This window comes from Ursus maritimus, unplaced genomic scaffold (assembly GCF_017311325.1).
Source record: "Ursus maritimus isolate PB19 unplaced genomic scaffold, ASM1731132v1 scaffold_2, whole genome shotgun sequence".
NCBI classification, from domain to species: Eukaryota; Metazoa; Chordata; class Mammalia; order Carnivora; family Ursidae; genus Ursus; species Ursus maritimus.
The window spans coordinates 69,240,411-69,257,741 of record NW_024424452.1 but is presented as its reverse complement, the minus strand read 5'-3'; the positions used below and the strand labels follow the sequence as shown (position 1 = coordinate 69,257,741).

The window sequence follows — 17,331 nt, the reverse complement described above, 5'->3', positions numbered from 1 at the left end:
GGAATCCGGGTCTTTAAGAAATTCACTGCACTCCAGCCTCTTCGGCTGGGGGAGCATCGTTTCCCAGGATTGTACTGGGATGCAAGTGGAAACTAAACCAAACCCGAGGACTGCTACAGAGCATTTCTTGCAAGGGCCCAGCAGGTTTTCCAGGCAGACATGGCCTTGCCAGTGCTCAGAATGTCTCCCAAGCCCACCTTGACTAACACCTGCTGAGCCTCTCCCGCGCGCCAGGTATGGTGCTGGGCACTTGGCCTCGATGCTCAGCGGTCCGTGAGGGCACGCCTGCTTTCTCCACCTTCCGCGGGGCCTGCAGGCCGGGCACAGACTGGGACGGTCGGGCACCCTCACCCCCGCGCCAGCGAGGTCACAGGAGGAAGCAGTGAGCTCGCCTTCATCATTCTTTTTCCCCTTTCTTTGTTCTCCACCTTCTAGATGGTTCGACATTTCCTTCATGGGCAGATAATGCAGCGGAGATACGGTCGCTCCTCCATTCATCCATCCCTCCCTCCCCTTAACAAACCTTTTGAAAGCATTCGCTGTGTGTAAAGCCAAGGAGGCTCTCCCAGGGGGAGTAAGGAGCTTATCCACTAATCAAGTTTTTTAAGTGAAGAGAAGAATTGTAAACGTGGGTCTTGTCACTGTACTGAACTTTCTCTGGCTTTGCCTTCCTCGTCTGTAAAATGTGGGGATCGGAGGAAATGAACGTTAGAGTCTGTCCCAGACCCAGCTTTGTATTATGCTAACGACACACACTATAGAAAAGTTCTTGTTATTTTTTAACACCAAGAACAGACGCTCAACTTCCGAATGCGATCATAGACATGGCATGGCGTCTTTCAGCCAAGGAGACCTGAATTGTCTTTATTTTTTTTTAAAGATTTTATTTATTTATTTATTTATTTGAGAGAGAGAGAAAGAGAGCACAAGCAGGGAGGAGGAGCAGAGGGAGAGGGAGAAGCAGGCTCCCCGCTGAGCTGGGAGCCCGATGCGGGGCTCAATCCCAGGACCCTGGGATCATGACCTGAGCCGAAGGCAGACGCTTCACGGAGGGAGCCACCCAGGAGCCCCTACCTGAATTGTCTTTAAAAAAATAGTTCACTCCTGGAAAAGTGCATGACCGGAGTCTGGGAGGACCGCAGTGAGACTCAAGGTTGGTGTCAGAACTATAGCAAGTCCTGTGTGACTGGAGGGTCCTGGGACTGGGATGGCGAGTTCTTCCAGACGTCCGCAGGGACAGCTACGACGGCGGGTGCTCCCGCTCCGTGTGCCGAGACCCCCGATCACACCCATGACTTTGACTCACAAGTCAATAGTACCCTGTCCTAGGAGCGGCGCGTGTGGCCCGAGGGGAGAACTGGACATAAAAAAATCCCAAACATCTAGATGTTCACGTGGCAGTCGGCACTCTACACGGCTTTCACTGTATGAAAGAATTCACATGTGGGTTGGGTTTGATTTCCTAAACAGTATGCTCTCCGGTTCGTGAAAAATACATCTTTCCCCAGGCCCATTTCTACCTGGTCAGGAAAAAAAAAAATCCCTGCAAGGCACACTCTGTCTCAGGTGCACAACCCGCAGTGTCCAGGCAAAACCAGAGACCCTTCCACCCCGAAGGTGTGACCACAGCACGGACTAGGAGTTCCTGAGTTAGTTCTGAAGCAATCTCCCGCGGATGACCGGAAGTCTACGCAGTTTCTTTTCTACCAAGATATAAAACTCTTTCCATTAAATACTTGACGATTCTGCCTTTAGCTAACCACGTTGACACCTGCCAAAATAAAATAAGCCTCAGCAATCTTATCGATACCCCCAGGAGTATAAATAAACCACACAGAACTAATCTAATCTGTGACTACAGTCGATGGGTACTTGCCAACAAATCACGAGAGGCGACTTCAACGCTTAAAAACAAAAGTCCTAAAAGCGATTGATGAAATACCTGAAATGCATCTCTCTAAAAGCAGTGCCCGGTTCGTTTAATACATTTTTCTTGTAAAACATGAAGGCCAGTTAAACCCTGAGCTGCGTTTCTGCAATGCCTCTGCGTTGATCTCTCCTTTTCTTTATACCGCCCCCCGCTTTGGCAAAACAGTCCGCGCAGGAGAGTTTGCAAACTGAAATACAACAGAGAGCAGAGGCATCTTTCACTGCGCAGGTTCATGGCTGGCATCCGAGCACAGCTGCCTCTAATAATCTAATTATTAATGAGAATCTCGGCCGTGGCAGCGAGGATTTAGGCCGCTTTTGCCATGTGATAGGACAAAGAACCAGTCTTCCAAAAAAGCGAGGCAGATCGAAGAATGGGTTGTAAGTGAAAGCACAAAATGAAATGTGCCCAGTTGGGGCCTCAGTGTCCGGGGGCCACACGTTCAGACACCCTGACGCGGACTTCACAGACGCCGGGGTTTACTTCCAAAGTCTAGAATTATACAGCCACAGAGCCAGAACTAGACAGACCTCCAGGAGATCACCTTCACACAATATGCACATTTTAAAAGGAGAAAACTGAGCCACAGAGGTCGTCCTTGGGTCTCTTTGCCTCCCGAGCCTTCGATAGTCTCATCCAGAAAAGAATTTTCTATGTAAAGGTTCTCACCATTACGTTCATTTTTTGGTAAGTACCCCTCTAAGGCTTTTACATTTTAATTTGGTTTACCCAAAATAAAAGTGTTACATTTTTCAAAACCACATAAAACCATTTTAACTTTTTTTTTTTAATTCTTTTTAAGTAGGCTGCACACTCAACATCGGGCTCGAATTCATGACCCTGAGGTCAGGAGTCACATGCTCGACCGACTGAGCCAGCCAGGCACCCCCACATAAAACCATTTCAAACCATTTGAATTTTGTTCTGCATGTATGAGTTAGTTTTTCACACACACACACCAAAACAAAGGAAGACAGAACTAGTCAATATTTTTTCAAAAGCAAAGGGAACAGGGGCGCCTGGGTGGCACAGTGGTTAAGCGTCTGCCTTCGGCTCAGGGCGTGATCCCGGCGTTATGGGATTGAGCCCCATATCAGGCTCCTCCGCTATGAGCCTGCTTCTTCCTCTCCCACTCCCCCTGCTTGTGTTCCCTCTCTCGCTGGCTGTCTCTATCTCTGTCAAATAAATAAATAAAATCTTTAAAAAAAAAAAGCAAAGGGAACAAAATTCCAAGGGCCCCTAAAAAACAGTAAGCACCAAGAAGGCAAGAATTTTGTATGATATTTCTTTACGGCTCCCCTGGGGAACTAGGCCAGCGCTTTGTTTTATTGTCTGTACACATAATTGATAATACAATTTTGGAATAAATCAATAAGATCTACTTTTTAAAGTAAGATGCACGCATAGTTTAACATACCCTTTATGCCTCCTGTTTCCATGGCCCACATACTTCTAATGGAACAATAGAGGGAAGGGAAAAGTGCTGCTGGGATTTTTAGTTATCTTAAAGAATGACCAGCAAGAACACCATCTTGCTCCAGGGCAATTCGCTTCTGTTTAGACCACAGACAACAGTCAGTGTGAATGTGCCTGAGTTTAAGCCCTGCACACATGGCATGCAACACAATGGCGGGGTCTGGGCCTTTATAAACAGACAGGTGCAAAGCCTTGGGGCACTCTAGTTCAGAGCTAGGCCTCTGAAGGCTCACCTGGAGCAGAAAGCCGGGGGCAGGGTGCACCGTCTGAGGCTATCTGCACAGCTCCTGCCCATGGACGCAAAGGAGGAGACCAGCCTTCCGACCACATTCCCTTCCAGCAAAAAGGCCACGGCTAATTTGCATCATCTAAACGGCAAAGTGATTTTCAGAGTGCGCTCCCGAGCAACTTGCTTTTCACTGTTTTTAACCACAGGGAGGGCTTCTGGATTCCGGTACACGGGCCGCGGGGCTTCCGCCAGCGATGAGCAGCAGGGGGACCCGACACTGGAGAGCGAGCAACGCAGCCAGCTTCAGGCTTCCCTGGGCTGTCGCCTCTGCCCGCACAGCATCACCCACCGCCACTCCTCCGCAGGAGGAAAGAACGAGCTGCGCAAGGCATGGAAGGCTTAACTCCGGGGAAGGCAGGACAGCGAAAAAATTCTCAGTGTGGGGCTGAGGGCCAGGGGTTGGCTGAGTGGAAGGCTGAACGTGCAATTGCAGACCTGTGGGCGTGAGTGGGTGTGCGAGCACGTGTGAGGGTGAGTGTGTGTGAGGGTATCTGTGAGCATTGTGAGGGTGAATATATGTGTGTGAGGTGAGTGTGTATGAATGTGAGCCCTTGAGTGCACTGTGAGTGCAAACACAGAAGGGTGAACAAATGTGAGTGTGATCATGTGTGAGCATAAACGCTCAAGGGTGTTTGAGTGCATGAGCACGTGTGTGCATAAGGACGTGAGGCTTGTGAGCACATATGCGTGAGCATGAACATGTGAAGGCAAGGGTGAACGTGAGTATGAGTGTGAGCATGTGTGAGCGTGAACAGGTGAGTGTGAACGTGTGTGAGCACGAGCACGTGTGAGCGTGAACGCGTGAGTGAGTGTGAGCACGCGTGAGCGTGAACGCATGAGTGTGTGTGAGCGTGAACGAGTGAGTGGGTGTGAGCGTGAGAGTGCACGTGTGAGCGTGAACGCATGAGCGTGTGTGAGTGTGAGCACGTGTGAGCGTGTGTACACGCGCAGCACAGCCCCCGCACACGGAAGCCACAGGGTCCGGGAAGAGCAGGGCGCCCCCCCCCCATCCGACGCCCCGCGGGTTTAGTCCACAGAGCGCTGAAGAGCGCAGCCGCCCGCCGGTCAATCAAGACGTCTGGCCGTCTGTAGACAATATCACTATCAGGTAATCAAGGGATTTTTGACCCAATGAGCAGATGTTTTGGTGTCACAGATAAGGCTCCACCATAACATTCTGTACAAGAAACAGAAAGCTTAGCTTATCATGCAAGCGCTCAACCAACAGCTGAAAAGTCCCTAGGATCCCATAATTTCCAGTTGGTTACCCACCCTTCCCCCCCACGCGCTCCCCCCTCGGCCTCACGTGACTCAGAGTGAAGCTGGCAGGGGATTTTTCCCTGGCTCTACTCTGCGGGTGTCTGAAAACCTGTGTAAAGGTGGGAGGGAGGCTGGACAACAGGAAGGCCTCATTTCTTTTTTTATTTTTATTTATTTTTAAACGTGGGGCTTGAACTCAAGACCCTGAGATCAAGACCTGAGCTGAGATCCAGAGCCGCAGGCTTCAGGGGCTTAGCCCCCCAGGCGCCCTGCAGGCCTCATTTCTACCTGCGGACCTGTTAGCTCACAGAACAGTACTCAACCATCTGGCCTCTAAGTTGGCATCCCTCTGGCAAATGGAAAAAAAAAAATTAGCACCTGTCATTATTGATCTCCCCTCTAACTGACTTCCAGACAACAGCCCTTTTCAAAGGTTGGGACACAGAAGCGGTTTTGAGAGACAGCCAACAGGAGCTGCTAATCCGCCACTAGAAAGGCCGAATGGAAAGCTGGAGAGCAAGTCAAAGCGACTTGGGCTGTGCCAACGACGCGTCAGGGTTTTAAAAGCAAACGGGGAGAGTGGAACCGAGGACCATCCTCTCCACTAGGCCTGTAATTGTGGGCATGACGGCAGAGAAATATGAGCCATGCCTGCATCGAGAAGTCTGTCCGTCCCTTCCCAGGTGCACCGTTCCTCCTCCCCAAGCTGGTTTGCCTTTGCCCCCAGCCCGGTCCTGCCACAAAACGCCAGGGTGATGGGGGCGAAATTTTGCATACACATTTGCCTCCCCATCATCGGCCGAAAGCAGAGGTTCGTAAAAAGGAATGCCTGGTCTTCAGAAATTCAGACTGTGATTACTTAAGTGGGAGTCCGAGAGGGATGTGCTTTGAGGGGCAAAGTACCTTCGAGAAGGATACAAAGTAGAAATATGAAGTTCTGAGCGGCTTTGGTTGGAGTTGCTGCGGTTCTATGAATGATATTTGATACTCAAGAAGTCGAAAGGCTCCCTGCTACAATAAAATGCAGACTTTCCCCCAGCGTAGCACCAGAACGCCTCCCCTTGCACGCTGAACTAGGAAATTCCCCATACTCTGGAAAAGTAAGAGAAAGTCCAGACCTTTTCAGAAGTGCTAGCTTCAACTCTCAACATCTTCCGTAAGACACTGACCCTCCTAAGAGTGAAAACAACCTGGGACTGAGATTAACTGTGTAACAGAAATAAACTCCTGTCTACTGCCATGGGCAGAACCAGATGTCAGTATGATGAATCAAAACAAACACACTTGAGGGGCGCCTGGGTGGCTCAGGTGGTTAAGCGTCTGCCTTTGGCTCAGGTCATGATCTCGGGTCCTGGGATCGAGTCCGTTTCGGGCTCCCTGCTCGGGGGGGGGGGGGGGTGTCTTTTCTTTTTTTCTTTTTCCCTTCTCGTGCTCTCTCTCTCTCTCTCTCTCTCAAATAAATAAATAAATAAATAAATCTTAAAACAAAGCAAATGCACTTGGAAATATACCTGAAATGTACCTACAGCAGCCAACAAGCATATGCATTAGGAGCTCTCTACCCTAGAGGTATCACCCAGTGCCTAGCTCAGCCAATATAACCGAATAGAACATTCTGCTATCTTTAAAAATCGTCTGCGTAGCTCAAAGCATGGTTTTTGTTTAAATTCACACATCAAACTGTATCTAAGTTACACGGATCCCACCAATATTGTGCTGTCCTGACTTGACCACCTGGGCAAGGTGGCTCTTTACCCAGGACCCGGCCCAAGCACAGCCCCGGGGGGTTTTGGGGCCCAGTCATAGAATCACAAGGCTCATTTTCCTGGCCTATGAGTAAAGTCGAGGTAATTCCACAACCTTGTCAGTCTTCCTCCGCCCAAAGGTATCACAGCATTAAGTGTTTCTCCTGATCAGACAAAAGTTACACTCAGCAGCTCTGTTCATTATCTTCAGGGATTCATCAGGGAGTTTCTGGTAACACTCCTGAATACTGTCTCCCTGAGAAGCGAGTGGTGACCTGCCAGCAAGGTACCTTAAGTACCGTTTGTTAAGATGTGCATGGAAGTAGCAAGCGAAGTGACTGGATTCACTGTCCGAGCTACGGAGTGCACGGCCCGTGCCCAGCCACCTCCCCAGCAAACACCTGGAGAGGATCTTAAGCTGTGACTGCGCCAGGGCCCTGATCGGAGTCCTCGTGACTCAGTAGAAAGTAAGAACAGGGGTGTGCAAACGAGTCGAAGGAAAATCTCAGAATGAGACTTACCACTCTGGGCTTCTGCTGGTCCAGGGTGTGCAGGAAGGCAGAGTTGGGGTCCAAGCAGCGCTCAGGGTCACTGGAGATGTCCTCCTCTGAGTCTTCATAGGAAGAGGAGAAGCCCGTGGAGGAGGCAGATGAAGAAGACAGTTTCCTCAGGGGCAGGCTACCCCGAGGGCTTCCCTGTGCCTCCTCCAAGGTCCCGTCTTCCTGGGCACCCATGTCTGTGATGATGACCGCTGGTATACTGCTGGGGCTGCAGGCCTCTCTTGGGGAAGGCTTGTCCTTCTGATCTGGGGAGAGCAGCTCCAGGCTGGGGTGGGAGGCTCTGTCCTGCCGGGGGCTTCCCAAAGTGCCTTCCGACTGTACCCCTGTGCCACACGTCCAGGCCAGTTGGGCTGCCTCCATGGGGCCCAGCCAAGCCCTGGAGCTCTCAGGCCGCACCTCCAGCCTGTCCCCAGGGAGGCAAGGAGGTTCTTTCAGATCTTTCGAGGCTTCCCAGGAGGGCAAAATCTCCAGCATTCCTCCAGAGGGAATTCCTGCTTCCACCTCCCGGCTCCCTGGCTGTGCAGAGCAGCTGCCCCCAAGCAAGCCCCGCGTCGACTTGGGAGACCCTTCGTCCACTCCCCTGGAGCGCTGCAGAAGCTCCCCGACCACTGGGACCCCACACTGGGTCACCTCGGGGCCTACTGAGCCCAGGTCTGGGGGTGGCTTGACCCTGCTCAGAGCCTCAGAACATTCCGAGCTTTGCACATTCACAGTCTTGTCTTCTGGCCTTCTGGCTCCAGGTGCCCAGGGGCCCCGCTTGCCATCCAGCAGATCTCCTTTCCCCACCTTCCCTGGGGGCTCTCCGCTGCCGGGCCTGCCCCTCTCTGGGGCTGGGCTTGTCTCAATGCCCAGAGGCTGCCCCTGGCTCTGCACCAGGGACTCCTGGGGGTGCACACCCCCTAGCTCTCGGGCCTGCTCGGGCCGCTCAATGAGGCCAGTGTCGTGTGGATGGTGTGGCCCACTGGATGTGGCTCTCGTTGTCCCCTCTGCGGCCATCCCAGGGACCAGCCCCAATGGGGGAGCTTGGCAGCTGCGTGTTCCCAAAGGCGGAGAGACCCTCTTGTCAATTTCCAAAGTTCTGGGTGAGCCACAGTGGGGTCTGGCCGGGGTCCCCTTCTCCATTCTTGCAGAAGCTACTGCGCCCTGAGCCCCTGGTCCTGAAGGGGCGGCTGGGCTGGGGAAAGGTGCCACCTCCTCGTCGCCCTCTGAGAGGCACAGGCCCGGCGCCCTTCCTCTCCGGCCGTTGGAGCCGGTCTCTGCAGTCTCTGGACATTGCTCCCCCCACGACTTTGTCCTCCGTTCCTCGCTCTGAGCCAGGGCCCTCCCTGGGGGCTGACTGCTGCTGCGGAGGGGGCAGGGAGAGGGCGAGCGAGCCCTGCCCAGACGCGGGCTGCGGGGCGCTTGGACGGCGGAGCTCTGCGCCTGGATGTGCGCCTCGAACATGCCCACTTTCTGGTTCACCTGCACATTCTGCAACTCGCGCTGCAGGATTCGCAGCTTCCTCTGGGCCTCCTCCGGCCCGGGAGGGGAGAGGCAACCGGCGGTCACCACCTGCTGCCCATCCCCTCGCGGGCGGCCCGCCCAACTCGGGCTGCCCACGCTGCTGCCGCTGCCGCTGCTCAGCCTGCGCCGGCCGCTCCGCCAGCCCCCGGGGCTCCCGGGCTCCTCGGGCGACAACGACTCGGCGGGGGGGAAGAGGAAAGAGGCGCCTCTCCCAGGGCTGAAAACGCTGCCGGGGCTCAGCACGGCCCTCCCCGGCGGCGGGGGCGTCTCGCTGCTGCTGGGCCGGGGGCCGCCGCTCTTCACCTGCTCGGCGCTATTCATGATCACCAGGCTGTTGAGTGCATAGCAGTACACAGCCATAGTACTGGGTCCGCCGCGCTGCCCGCCGCCGCGGCTCCCGAGCGGGCTCCACCGCCGGCGCCTCCTCCTCGCTCGGCTCCCGGCTCAGCCCCGGAGGCCCGGCGGCCGCGGCTGGGCGCGCCGAGGAGGTGGCATGGCCTGGGCTGCGGGCGGGGGGGCAACACCGAGGGCTCAGCCCCCGCCCAAAACTCCATAAACGACTGCGCCTCTGTGGAGACACAAGAAGGAGAGTCAGGACCCCGGAGGGCGGGGGCGGGGGGCAATGGGGGGTGGGGTGGGGGCGGCCGGCCCCCGGAAGCCCGGTCTGTTGGGGGTCCGGTGCCATTGGACGTCTCAGCCACCGGGAGTGCGCGGCTCGGCGCGGACACGAGCCCGGCTGTGGGTGTGCGTTTCCCGAGTGCTCTCCCACCCCACACCCCAGGGTGTGATGCGCTTGGAGGTCCCTGCAAAGTCCACATTCTAAGATTCCTCCCCAGGCCACGCGGACGGGAGGGGGCCCACGTACGGCCACTTGGTTCCTAAGTGTGCTGTGTGCGGGCGCAGCTGACTCGGATCTCTCCGAGGGTGCGGACACCCCATCCACCGTCTGCGGGTCTCCTCGGGCCGGGCAAACCCTGCTCTAAGCCGGAGGAAGGGAAGCCCGCCCCTGGGCCGCAGCATCTGCCGCTCCACCCTCTCTGGCCTCAGGGACCCACTCGGCGGGAACACGAGCGGGACCTGCCTCCCCAGCCGCTACCTGCGCCGGGACGCCTGCGCGGTGGCCGTTTACCTCCCCGACCCCAGCTCGGGGCTGGGTCCCTCGGCCTACGAAAAAGGCCTGGGCGCGCGCCGGGGCCGCAGCCGAGGCATTTTTCAGCACTGGTCTTGTCGCCTGTCCCCAAACAAGTATGTTTTGTGAGTGTGGGCGCGCCTGCGCGCGCCCGGGGCCGAGGCGCTGCACGTCCCCTGTACCGGAACCAATACTCGCCGCCCCCTGTCGTCGCCCCCCGCGGAGGCGTGTGTGTGTGTGTGTGTGTGTGTGTACGCGCGCGCACAGGGAGTCAGCCCTCTGCACGCCCTGTGCCCGAGGACGCGGCTGCCCCTGCGTCTCCGGGACCCGCGCCCACTCGGAGGCACCCGGGGGCCCGCGCGGCTGCAGCCGGGTTCCGCGCTCTGAACGCCGGGCGGCGCGGCCGAGGGCCGGGCTTGTCCGCATCCTGGGCAGCCTCTCCCGGCGCCACCCCAGCGGCCCGGCCGCCCGAGCCGGGGACGCCCGAAGCGCGCGGGGAAGGCGGCGGGGGCCGGCGGCCCGGAAGGCGAGCCGGAGGGAAGCCCCGAACCCGTCCCTCCTTCCCTCCCCGCGCCCCGGCTCCCGCCACCCTCCCGGCTCACACCCCGTCCGCGTCCCCGCCGCCCACCTCTGAGCCTTTCCAGAACCCGGAACGCCCAGGTTGGCTCCGGCGCAGGGGAGGGGAGGGAGGGCTCGGAGGCGAGAGCCGTGAAAAAGCCGCCAAACTTACCTGCAATTTCCCAGCTGCCCGGGCCCGTGCAGACTATATGGCCCAGGGACGCAGACCCCGTAGGAACAAGATGGCTTGAAAAGTGAAAAAGCTCAGGGTCGACCTCCCCAGCGAGCTATGGAAGACAAAAAGGGGAGCGCGCAAGCTTGGGGAGAGCTCCCGGGCTGGGGCCGGCGATCGCGCCGAGGCTCCGCCGGGCCGGCCCCGCACGCCCTTCTGGGCTGTGCAGACACTACCCCTGTCAGTGTCTGCTCCGGCTACTTCAGTGTTTGTTCAATGTGCGATTTAAAAAAAATGTTGGGGGGGGGAGGAGGGAGGCGGGAGGAGGGAGAAAGGCGGGGGCTTGGGGGAGGAAAGCAGGAAGGAAGTTGTGAGCCCGTCTGGGGTTGAACTCAGCGGAACAAGTTTTTCTTTTCTTCTTCTTCTTTTTTTTTTCTATTGCTTGGCAAGACCGAGGGAGGGAAACACTTAAAAAAAAAAAAGTTTCCATTGTTAGCTAACAACAAAAAAAAGCCTTTTAACTTCTGCGGGTTAAAGATATACGATCCATTTTCCACCCCTCCGCTGAGCCTTGCTGATGTCTTGCTTATTTTTGAAAAATGTTTTTAATAAAGTTTTGAGTGTGCATTTAAGCAAAGCAAATCGTGGGGACCTTTTTAGCATTTAAGCCTAGCTCAAATCCTATATCAACGGTGTGGTGTGTGTTGTAGTACCCAAATATGCAAATTAGAAGAAGGGAGTTTGTGGGCTCCTCCTTGCAAAGCTGCAGATCTTCAATGCATCGCATAGTATTTTGGAAGATTGTTGGGCTGTGAGCTGTTGATGGTTTTGCAGGGCAATTCCTAGTTGTGTAAACATGCCTGGACCTTGCACGCTTATCTGTTACTAAACGGGCACAGCAAACGTGACATTGGCATAGTTTGCACTTCATGCTCAGTTATTTTAAGAAAAAGGATTGTCCTGAGGCTAAGAAAGCCTGAGACCCTTTGCTCAGTCTCTTGTAGCTGGATCATTTTCAAGAGCCTTTTCCCCCCACCATCAACAACAAAAAGGGGGGGGGCAGGTACGTCAGTCAATAGTCTGGGGCAGCATAGCCTACCCCATGTGAGCTGTGGGGTCACCAGGATGTTTTTCGTAATTCCCTAAATCCTAAACTGCAGCGTTTAGTAGAAAGAGTGAAAACACAGCTGCCAGGCTCAGGAGATTTAGAAACCTAAAGCCTGAATCGGGCCTTATATTTCTATTAGCTAAAATTTAGATGGAAATTTTGACTTTGTTTTTAGCAAATGCATCTCTTGCTTGTTTATGGAACAATACTGTTCCAGTGAGCAAAACAGCCTGCTACTCAATCAGGGAAGACTCATGTCCAATCTGAAACCAAGAAATTTTTTAGCTAAGAATTTCTGGGAATCAGACACTTTGAGTCCTTTCTACTTTTTTTCCAAATATGCCATGAAAGGATTGAGCCTAGTTACTCTCCCACCCACCGTGAGGCTGAATAAAAGGAGCCTAGGCTTTATTCAGGTGTTGACTTGGGATCTGGGCAGTTGCTAAGGCAGAGATGCCAGGCCTGTCCTTGACCCGAATTTGGTTCCCTAGTGGCAAGAAAGAGGAGTTGCCAGTTCCCAGGAGACCCATTCTATGGACTCCGTTTCTGACTGTTCTAGAAGCAAACACCCATGTCAGATGTCATGGTGGAAGCGACTAGAGGACCTAGCAATGCATACGGTGAACATGGAAATTTAGCTTCCCAGTCCCTGGAAAATCTCACTGTCACCTCACAGCTAGACTTTCCCAGAACTGAGCAATTTGGGCTTCTGGGACTTCCAATTAGCCTGCAGAATTTTTGCTCAGAAGGGAGCCAGCAGCTGGTCAGGGGTGGCATGCCGAAGGAATTCCTGCTTCGGACCGGAGGTAGAGCCAGATGACAATTCTTCCAGTCTCACATTCTAAGTGCACTACCAAGAGATGATGGATTGGGGAAAAGAGGGAGCCAAACCCATATCTGGAAGTCGACATAGTTGGCTAGCCTCCTAAAGCAGAATCTAGTTGTCTTCCGTGATTTGAAATGAACATAGGGGAGAAAAAATTACATCGCACTTCTTAGTAGTCGAGTACTGTTTACATTTGAATCTTCAGAACAACCCTATAAGGAGATACTACAATTATCCCCATTTTACAGATGAAGAAAGTAAGGCACAGTAATCTACCCCCCAAATCCCATAGCTGGCAAGTTGCAAAGGCTTGGATTCAAAGCCATGCAGTCTGGATCTAGCATCCGTGCTTGTGACAATTTCTCCATATTCTACGCTGGATGGCTACAACTGTAGGAAATGGCAAGGAAAGTTGGCTAGCTAGTTGGGGTTTCCATTGTCCCACTTTTGAAATGGAATTTTAAAAATCATAGCTATGAAACTAAGAACAGAAAGGGAATTTCCTCCATTCGACAAAGGGCATCTACGAAAAAAACCTACGCTAACATCATACTTAGTGGTGAAGGGCTGAACACCAGCCCTGTAGGATGAGGAGCAGGTAAGCATGTCTGCCCCTTGCCACTCCTATTTAATATGATACTGGGAATCCTCGTCGGAGCAGTTAGATGAGAAACAGAAATAAAAGGCATCCAGATTGGAAAGAAAGAAGCAAGAATTTATTTACAGTTGATATGATTGTCTATGCAGAAAATCCTACAGCATCCATATCAAAGCTCTACGTCAGGTTAGCAAGTGTATGAATTTGCGAGGGCTGTGATAACAAAGCACCAGGGCCCGAGCAGCATAAACAGAGAAATCTATTTGCTCACAATTCTGGAGGCAAGAAGTCTGAGATCAGGGTGGGGACAGGCCTGGCTTCTTCTGAGGCCTCCCTCCTTGGCCATCTTCTCCATGTGTCCCCACACGGTCTTCTCTGTGTGTGTCCATGTCCCACTCTCCCCTTCTGATGAGGACACCAGTCATATTGGATTAGGGCCCCCCCAATTTTAACTAAATTACCTCTTTAAAGACCCTATCTCCAAATACCGTGACAATCTGAGGTACCAGGAATTAGAAGGTCAACACATAAATTCTGAGGGCACGTAATTTAGCCCATCACAGCCAGGTTGCGGGATACAAGATGAATACATCAAAATCAATTGTGTGTCTATACATCAGCTGTGAACCATCAGAAATCAAAATTTAAAAGGAACTGTGAAATACTCACCATGACAGAAGGGGTATAAGACAGTAGAAGGAAACCTACAGAACACCATTGATTGGAAAGATACCCCACGTGCATGAACCGGAAGACTTGGGATTGTTACTATGACAGTTCTCCCCAAATTAATCCACAGATTCAGCACAATCCTGATCGATATCGTCCCAGAGGGTTTTTTTGTTTTTAGCTGTTGTTGTTGTTGTTGTTGTTTTTAGAAACTGACAAGCTGATTTTAAGTTTCAGAGGGAAATACAAAGGATCCAGCTTCACCAAAACAGCTTTGAAAAAGATCCAAGCGGCAGGACTCTCTGATTTCGGGACTGATTATAAAGCTGTAATTACCTAAACAGCACACAGTATTGGCATTAAGTTAGAAAAATAGATAAATGTGACAGAATACACATTCCAGAAATAGACGGGTATGTATAGAGAAGATTGATTTTTGATACAGGTGCACTAAAGCGGAGAAAGGAATCTTTTGTCAAATAACGATGTAACAACTGGATGTCCGTAGGAAATTCAATCCGTATCTGGTACCATGTACAAAAACCAGCTCAAAATGACTCAGAGGTCTAAGTGTAAAACCAAAAACCATTAAACTTTTATAAGGAAGCATAAGAGGAAAGCTTTGGGACTTTCTGTTGAGCAAATATTTCTTAGATACAACACCAAAGCATGATCCTCAAAAAAAAAAAAAAAAAGTTGACAGATTGGAATATATTAAAATTAGATGCTCTTCTGACACAAATGAAAAGATAAGCTACAGACTGAGAGACAATATATGCAAAGTGTATATTTGAAGATTTATTTATTTATTTATTTGAGAGAGAGAGAGAATAAGCAGGGAAAGGGGCAGAGGGAGAAAGAATCCCCAAGCAGGCTCCCCGCTGAGAGCAGAAACCCACCGGGGGCTCCATCCCAGGATCTTGAGATCATGACCTGAGCTGAAATCAAGAGTTGGCTGCTCAGCTGACTGAGCCACCCAGAGGCCCTGCAAAGTGTATATTTGATTAAAGGCGTAGTATCTAGAATATATAAAGAACCCTTAAAGTTCAATAATCAGAGAATGTAGAAAATAGGCAGAAATTTGGGCGGACGCATCATCCAAGGGTGTATGGAAGTGGCAAATATGCAAAGATACTCAGCATCAGTAGTCAGCAGGGAAATGTGATTTAAACCAAAATTAAACACCCTGATGCGCCTATTTTAAAAACGTACCTCGTGATGAATGTCAATGACATCGCCGCTTTGGAAAACAGTTGGGCAGCTTCTTAAAAACTAAATATACAGGGGCCCCTGCGTGGGTCATTCAGTTGGGCATCTGACTCTTGATTTCAGCTCAGTTCATGATGTCGGGGTGGTAAGATCGGGTCCTGCACTGGGCTCCGTGCTCATCAAGGTGTCGCCTTGAGATTCTCTCTCTCTCCCTCTGCCTCTGCCCCTCCCCCCACTTGCATGTGTGCGCACTATCTTTCTCTCTCAAAATAAATAAAATCTTTAAAAAAAAAAGCGCTAAACATACACCATTCCACTCCTATTTACTCTAGAGAAATGAAACCGTATGTCTAGGGGCGCCTGGCTGGCACAGTCAGTAGAGTGTGCCAGTCTCCATCTTGGGGTTGTAAGTTTGAGTCCCACACTGGGTGTAGAAATTACCTAAAAATAAAATTAAAAAAAAAAAAGAAAGAAAGAAAGCATATGCCCATATAAAGGTTTGTACACAAGCAGCTTTACTTGGATTGCCCCAAAAATGAGAAACAGCCCAAATGTCCACCAACATGTGAACGGTGAACAGATTGTGGTACCTCTATGCGGGGAACCCTACTCGCCGGCAAAAAGAAATAAACCACTGACAGACACACAGCATGGACGAGTCGCAACATGATCATGTGAGTGAAAGAAGCTAGACAAAACAGAGCACCCACTGTATAATTCCATCTGTAGAACATTCTAGAAAACACTGACAAATCTATAGTAACAGAAAGCAGATTGTTGGCTGCCCGAAAATGGAGGGCTGTGCTTCCTCTTCAAGGAAAGGGCCCCAATCTATATATCTCTCCAGCCTTAGGTTTTAGCCCCACACAGAGCCAAGCTATACATGTTTATTAAATCAAAACAATAGATGAATCAAGCAGTCAAATCACTGCAAAAAAAAAAAAAAAAAAAAAAAAAAAAAAAAAAACCAAAAAACAACAAAACAAACAAAACCGAGGAATTAGCACCACCAGGAAAGTGGTCCCCTCCCATCTCCCAGACAGTCCCACTCTGAAGCTTGGCTGGTGGGAACAGGCAGGGAAGGAGTCTTCCCTCTACTTGTACTCTTTGTTTGAACTCTTAGTTCCAAAGTTCCCAAAAGGCAATAAACCCAAGGCACGGCTGAGGCCGAGTCGTGTCCCTAAGAGAGGTTACCGCACCTTCTCCCATCCAGCACAGGCTGAATGGGGCCAAGGCCACACACAAGGAAGGGTCTTCATACTGCCTTTCGCCTCTGCCCTGGCCCTCTGGAAACTTCTTCACTTTTCCCTCACCTTCCCCTTGATCTGGGTAACGCAGCCGATGATTCATCCATTCCTTCATGTATTGGCCTGTTGAGCGTGAACTACGCATCAGTCCTGTGGGCTCCGAGGGATGGGGTGGTGAAGCCCCTCCCTGCCCCCAGTCCAGGGGGAGACCCATGAGCCCATCAAGAACAGGCTGTGCCCTCCTGGGGGTTGCTGCCAAGGAGCGGTGGAGAAGGCAGCTGGTTAGATCTGAGGTTCTTACAGTCTCCTCCATATACCACAGCTGTGTGTCCTGAGGCAAGTAGCCAAAACTCTCTGAGCCCCAGTTCGCAGCTCTGTAAAATGGTAAGGATTGTAACACCCAATCCACAGTGTTCCTATGAAGATCTATTAGCAATGCACGGGTAAGCACTCCAAAAGATACGCTGTCTTAAAAAGGAGCTCTCCACCCCCTAGCATCTCGTACCAAAAAAGATCCAAGACTTAGTATATCTAAGAATTCACGCATGCAGGGACCCAATAAAGCGTTGCTTTTACAGTGAGCTGCTTCTGCACCTGGAGACCCTCCTTCCTGTGCCGACGCCGCTCTGATCCCCTGGTGACGGCACCAGCTGTGATGGGGGGGCTCTGGGATCTGGGGGCCCTCTGAGCATTTTCTCTCTGCTCTATCTTCAGAAACTCTGAAGTCTGAGGACATCCAGATGGCTATGCCCACACTCAGGTACATAAAACAACACAAGAGATACCCGTTCGTGGCCCCTTCCAAGTGAGTCCGCCTGCCCCGCTCCCTAGTTAGAAACGCCGGTATCAAATGGCCACTCTGGGCTCCTCGCTAATTAGACTCAGGTGCACAAGGGTCCCCCGACAGCTAGCCCCGACCGGCTGATGGCCAGGCGTGAAAACAGGGGGCCTCTCGTGGGACTTTGGAGTCCTTACTCCAAGAGCCCAGCGGAAAGGTCAAGAGGTTGACCTCATAAAACAGGAGCTGAGTGGGAAGGACCAGGAAGGAGCAA

At 52.1% G+C, this 17,331-nt stretch overlaps 1 protein-coding gene across 3 annotated transcripts in view; it reads right to left on the bottom strand.

Moving 5' to 3' along the window:
- ITPKB (inositol-trisphosphate 3-kinase B) overlaps positions 1–10,880 on the bottom strand; it is an 87,137-nt gene extending 76,257 nt beyond the window's left edge. For 2 of the 3 annotated variants that reach the window (XM_040636105.1, XM_040636106.1), the window contains exons 1-2: positions 10,623–10,880; positions 7,222–9,331 (exon numbers count right to left, since the gene is read on the bottom strand). In XM_040636105.1, the coding sequence (XP_040492039.1) occupies positions 7,222–9,123 (1,902 nt within the window). In that variant the 5' untranslated portion in view covers positions 9,124–9,331; positions 10,623–10,880. Of the gene's footprint in view, positions 1–988; positions 1,772–7,221; positions 9,332–10,622 lie in introns of those variants that run through there. The other variant, XM_040636107.1, reaches the window with a different exon arrangement.
- Between the last annotated feature and the right edge of the window lie 6,451 nt (positions 10,881–17,331).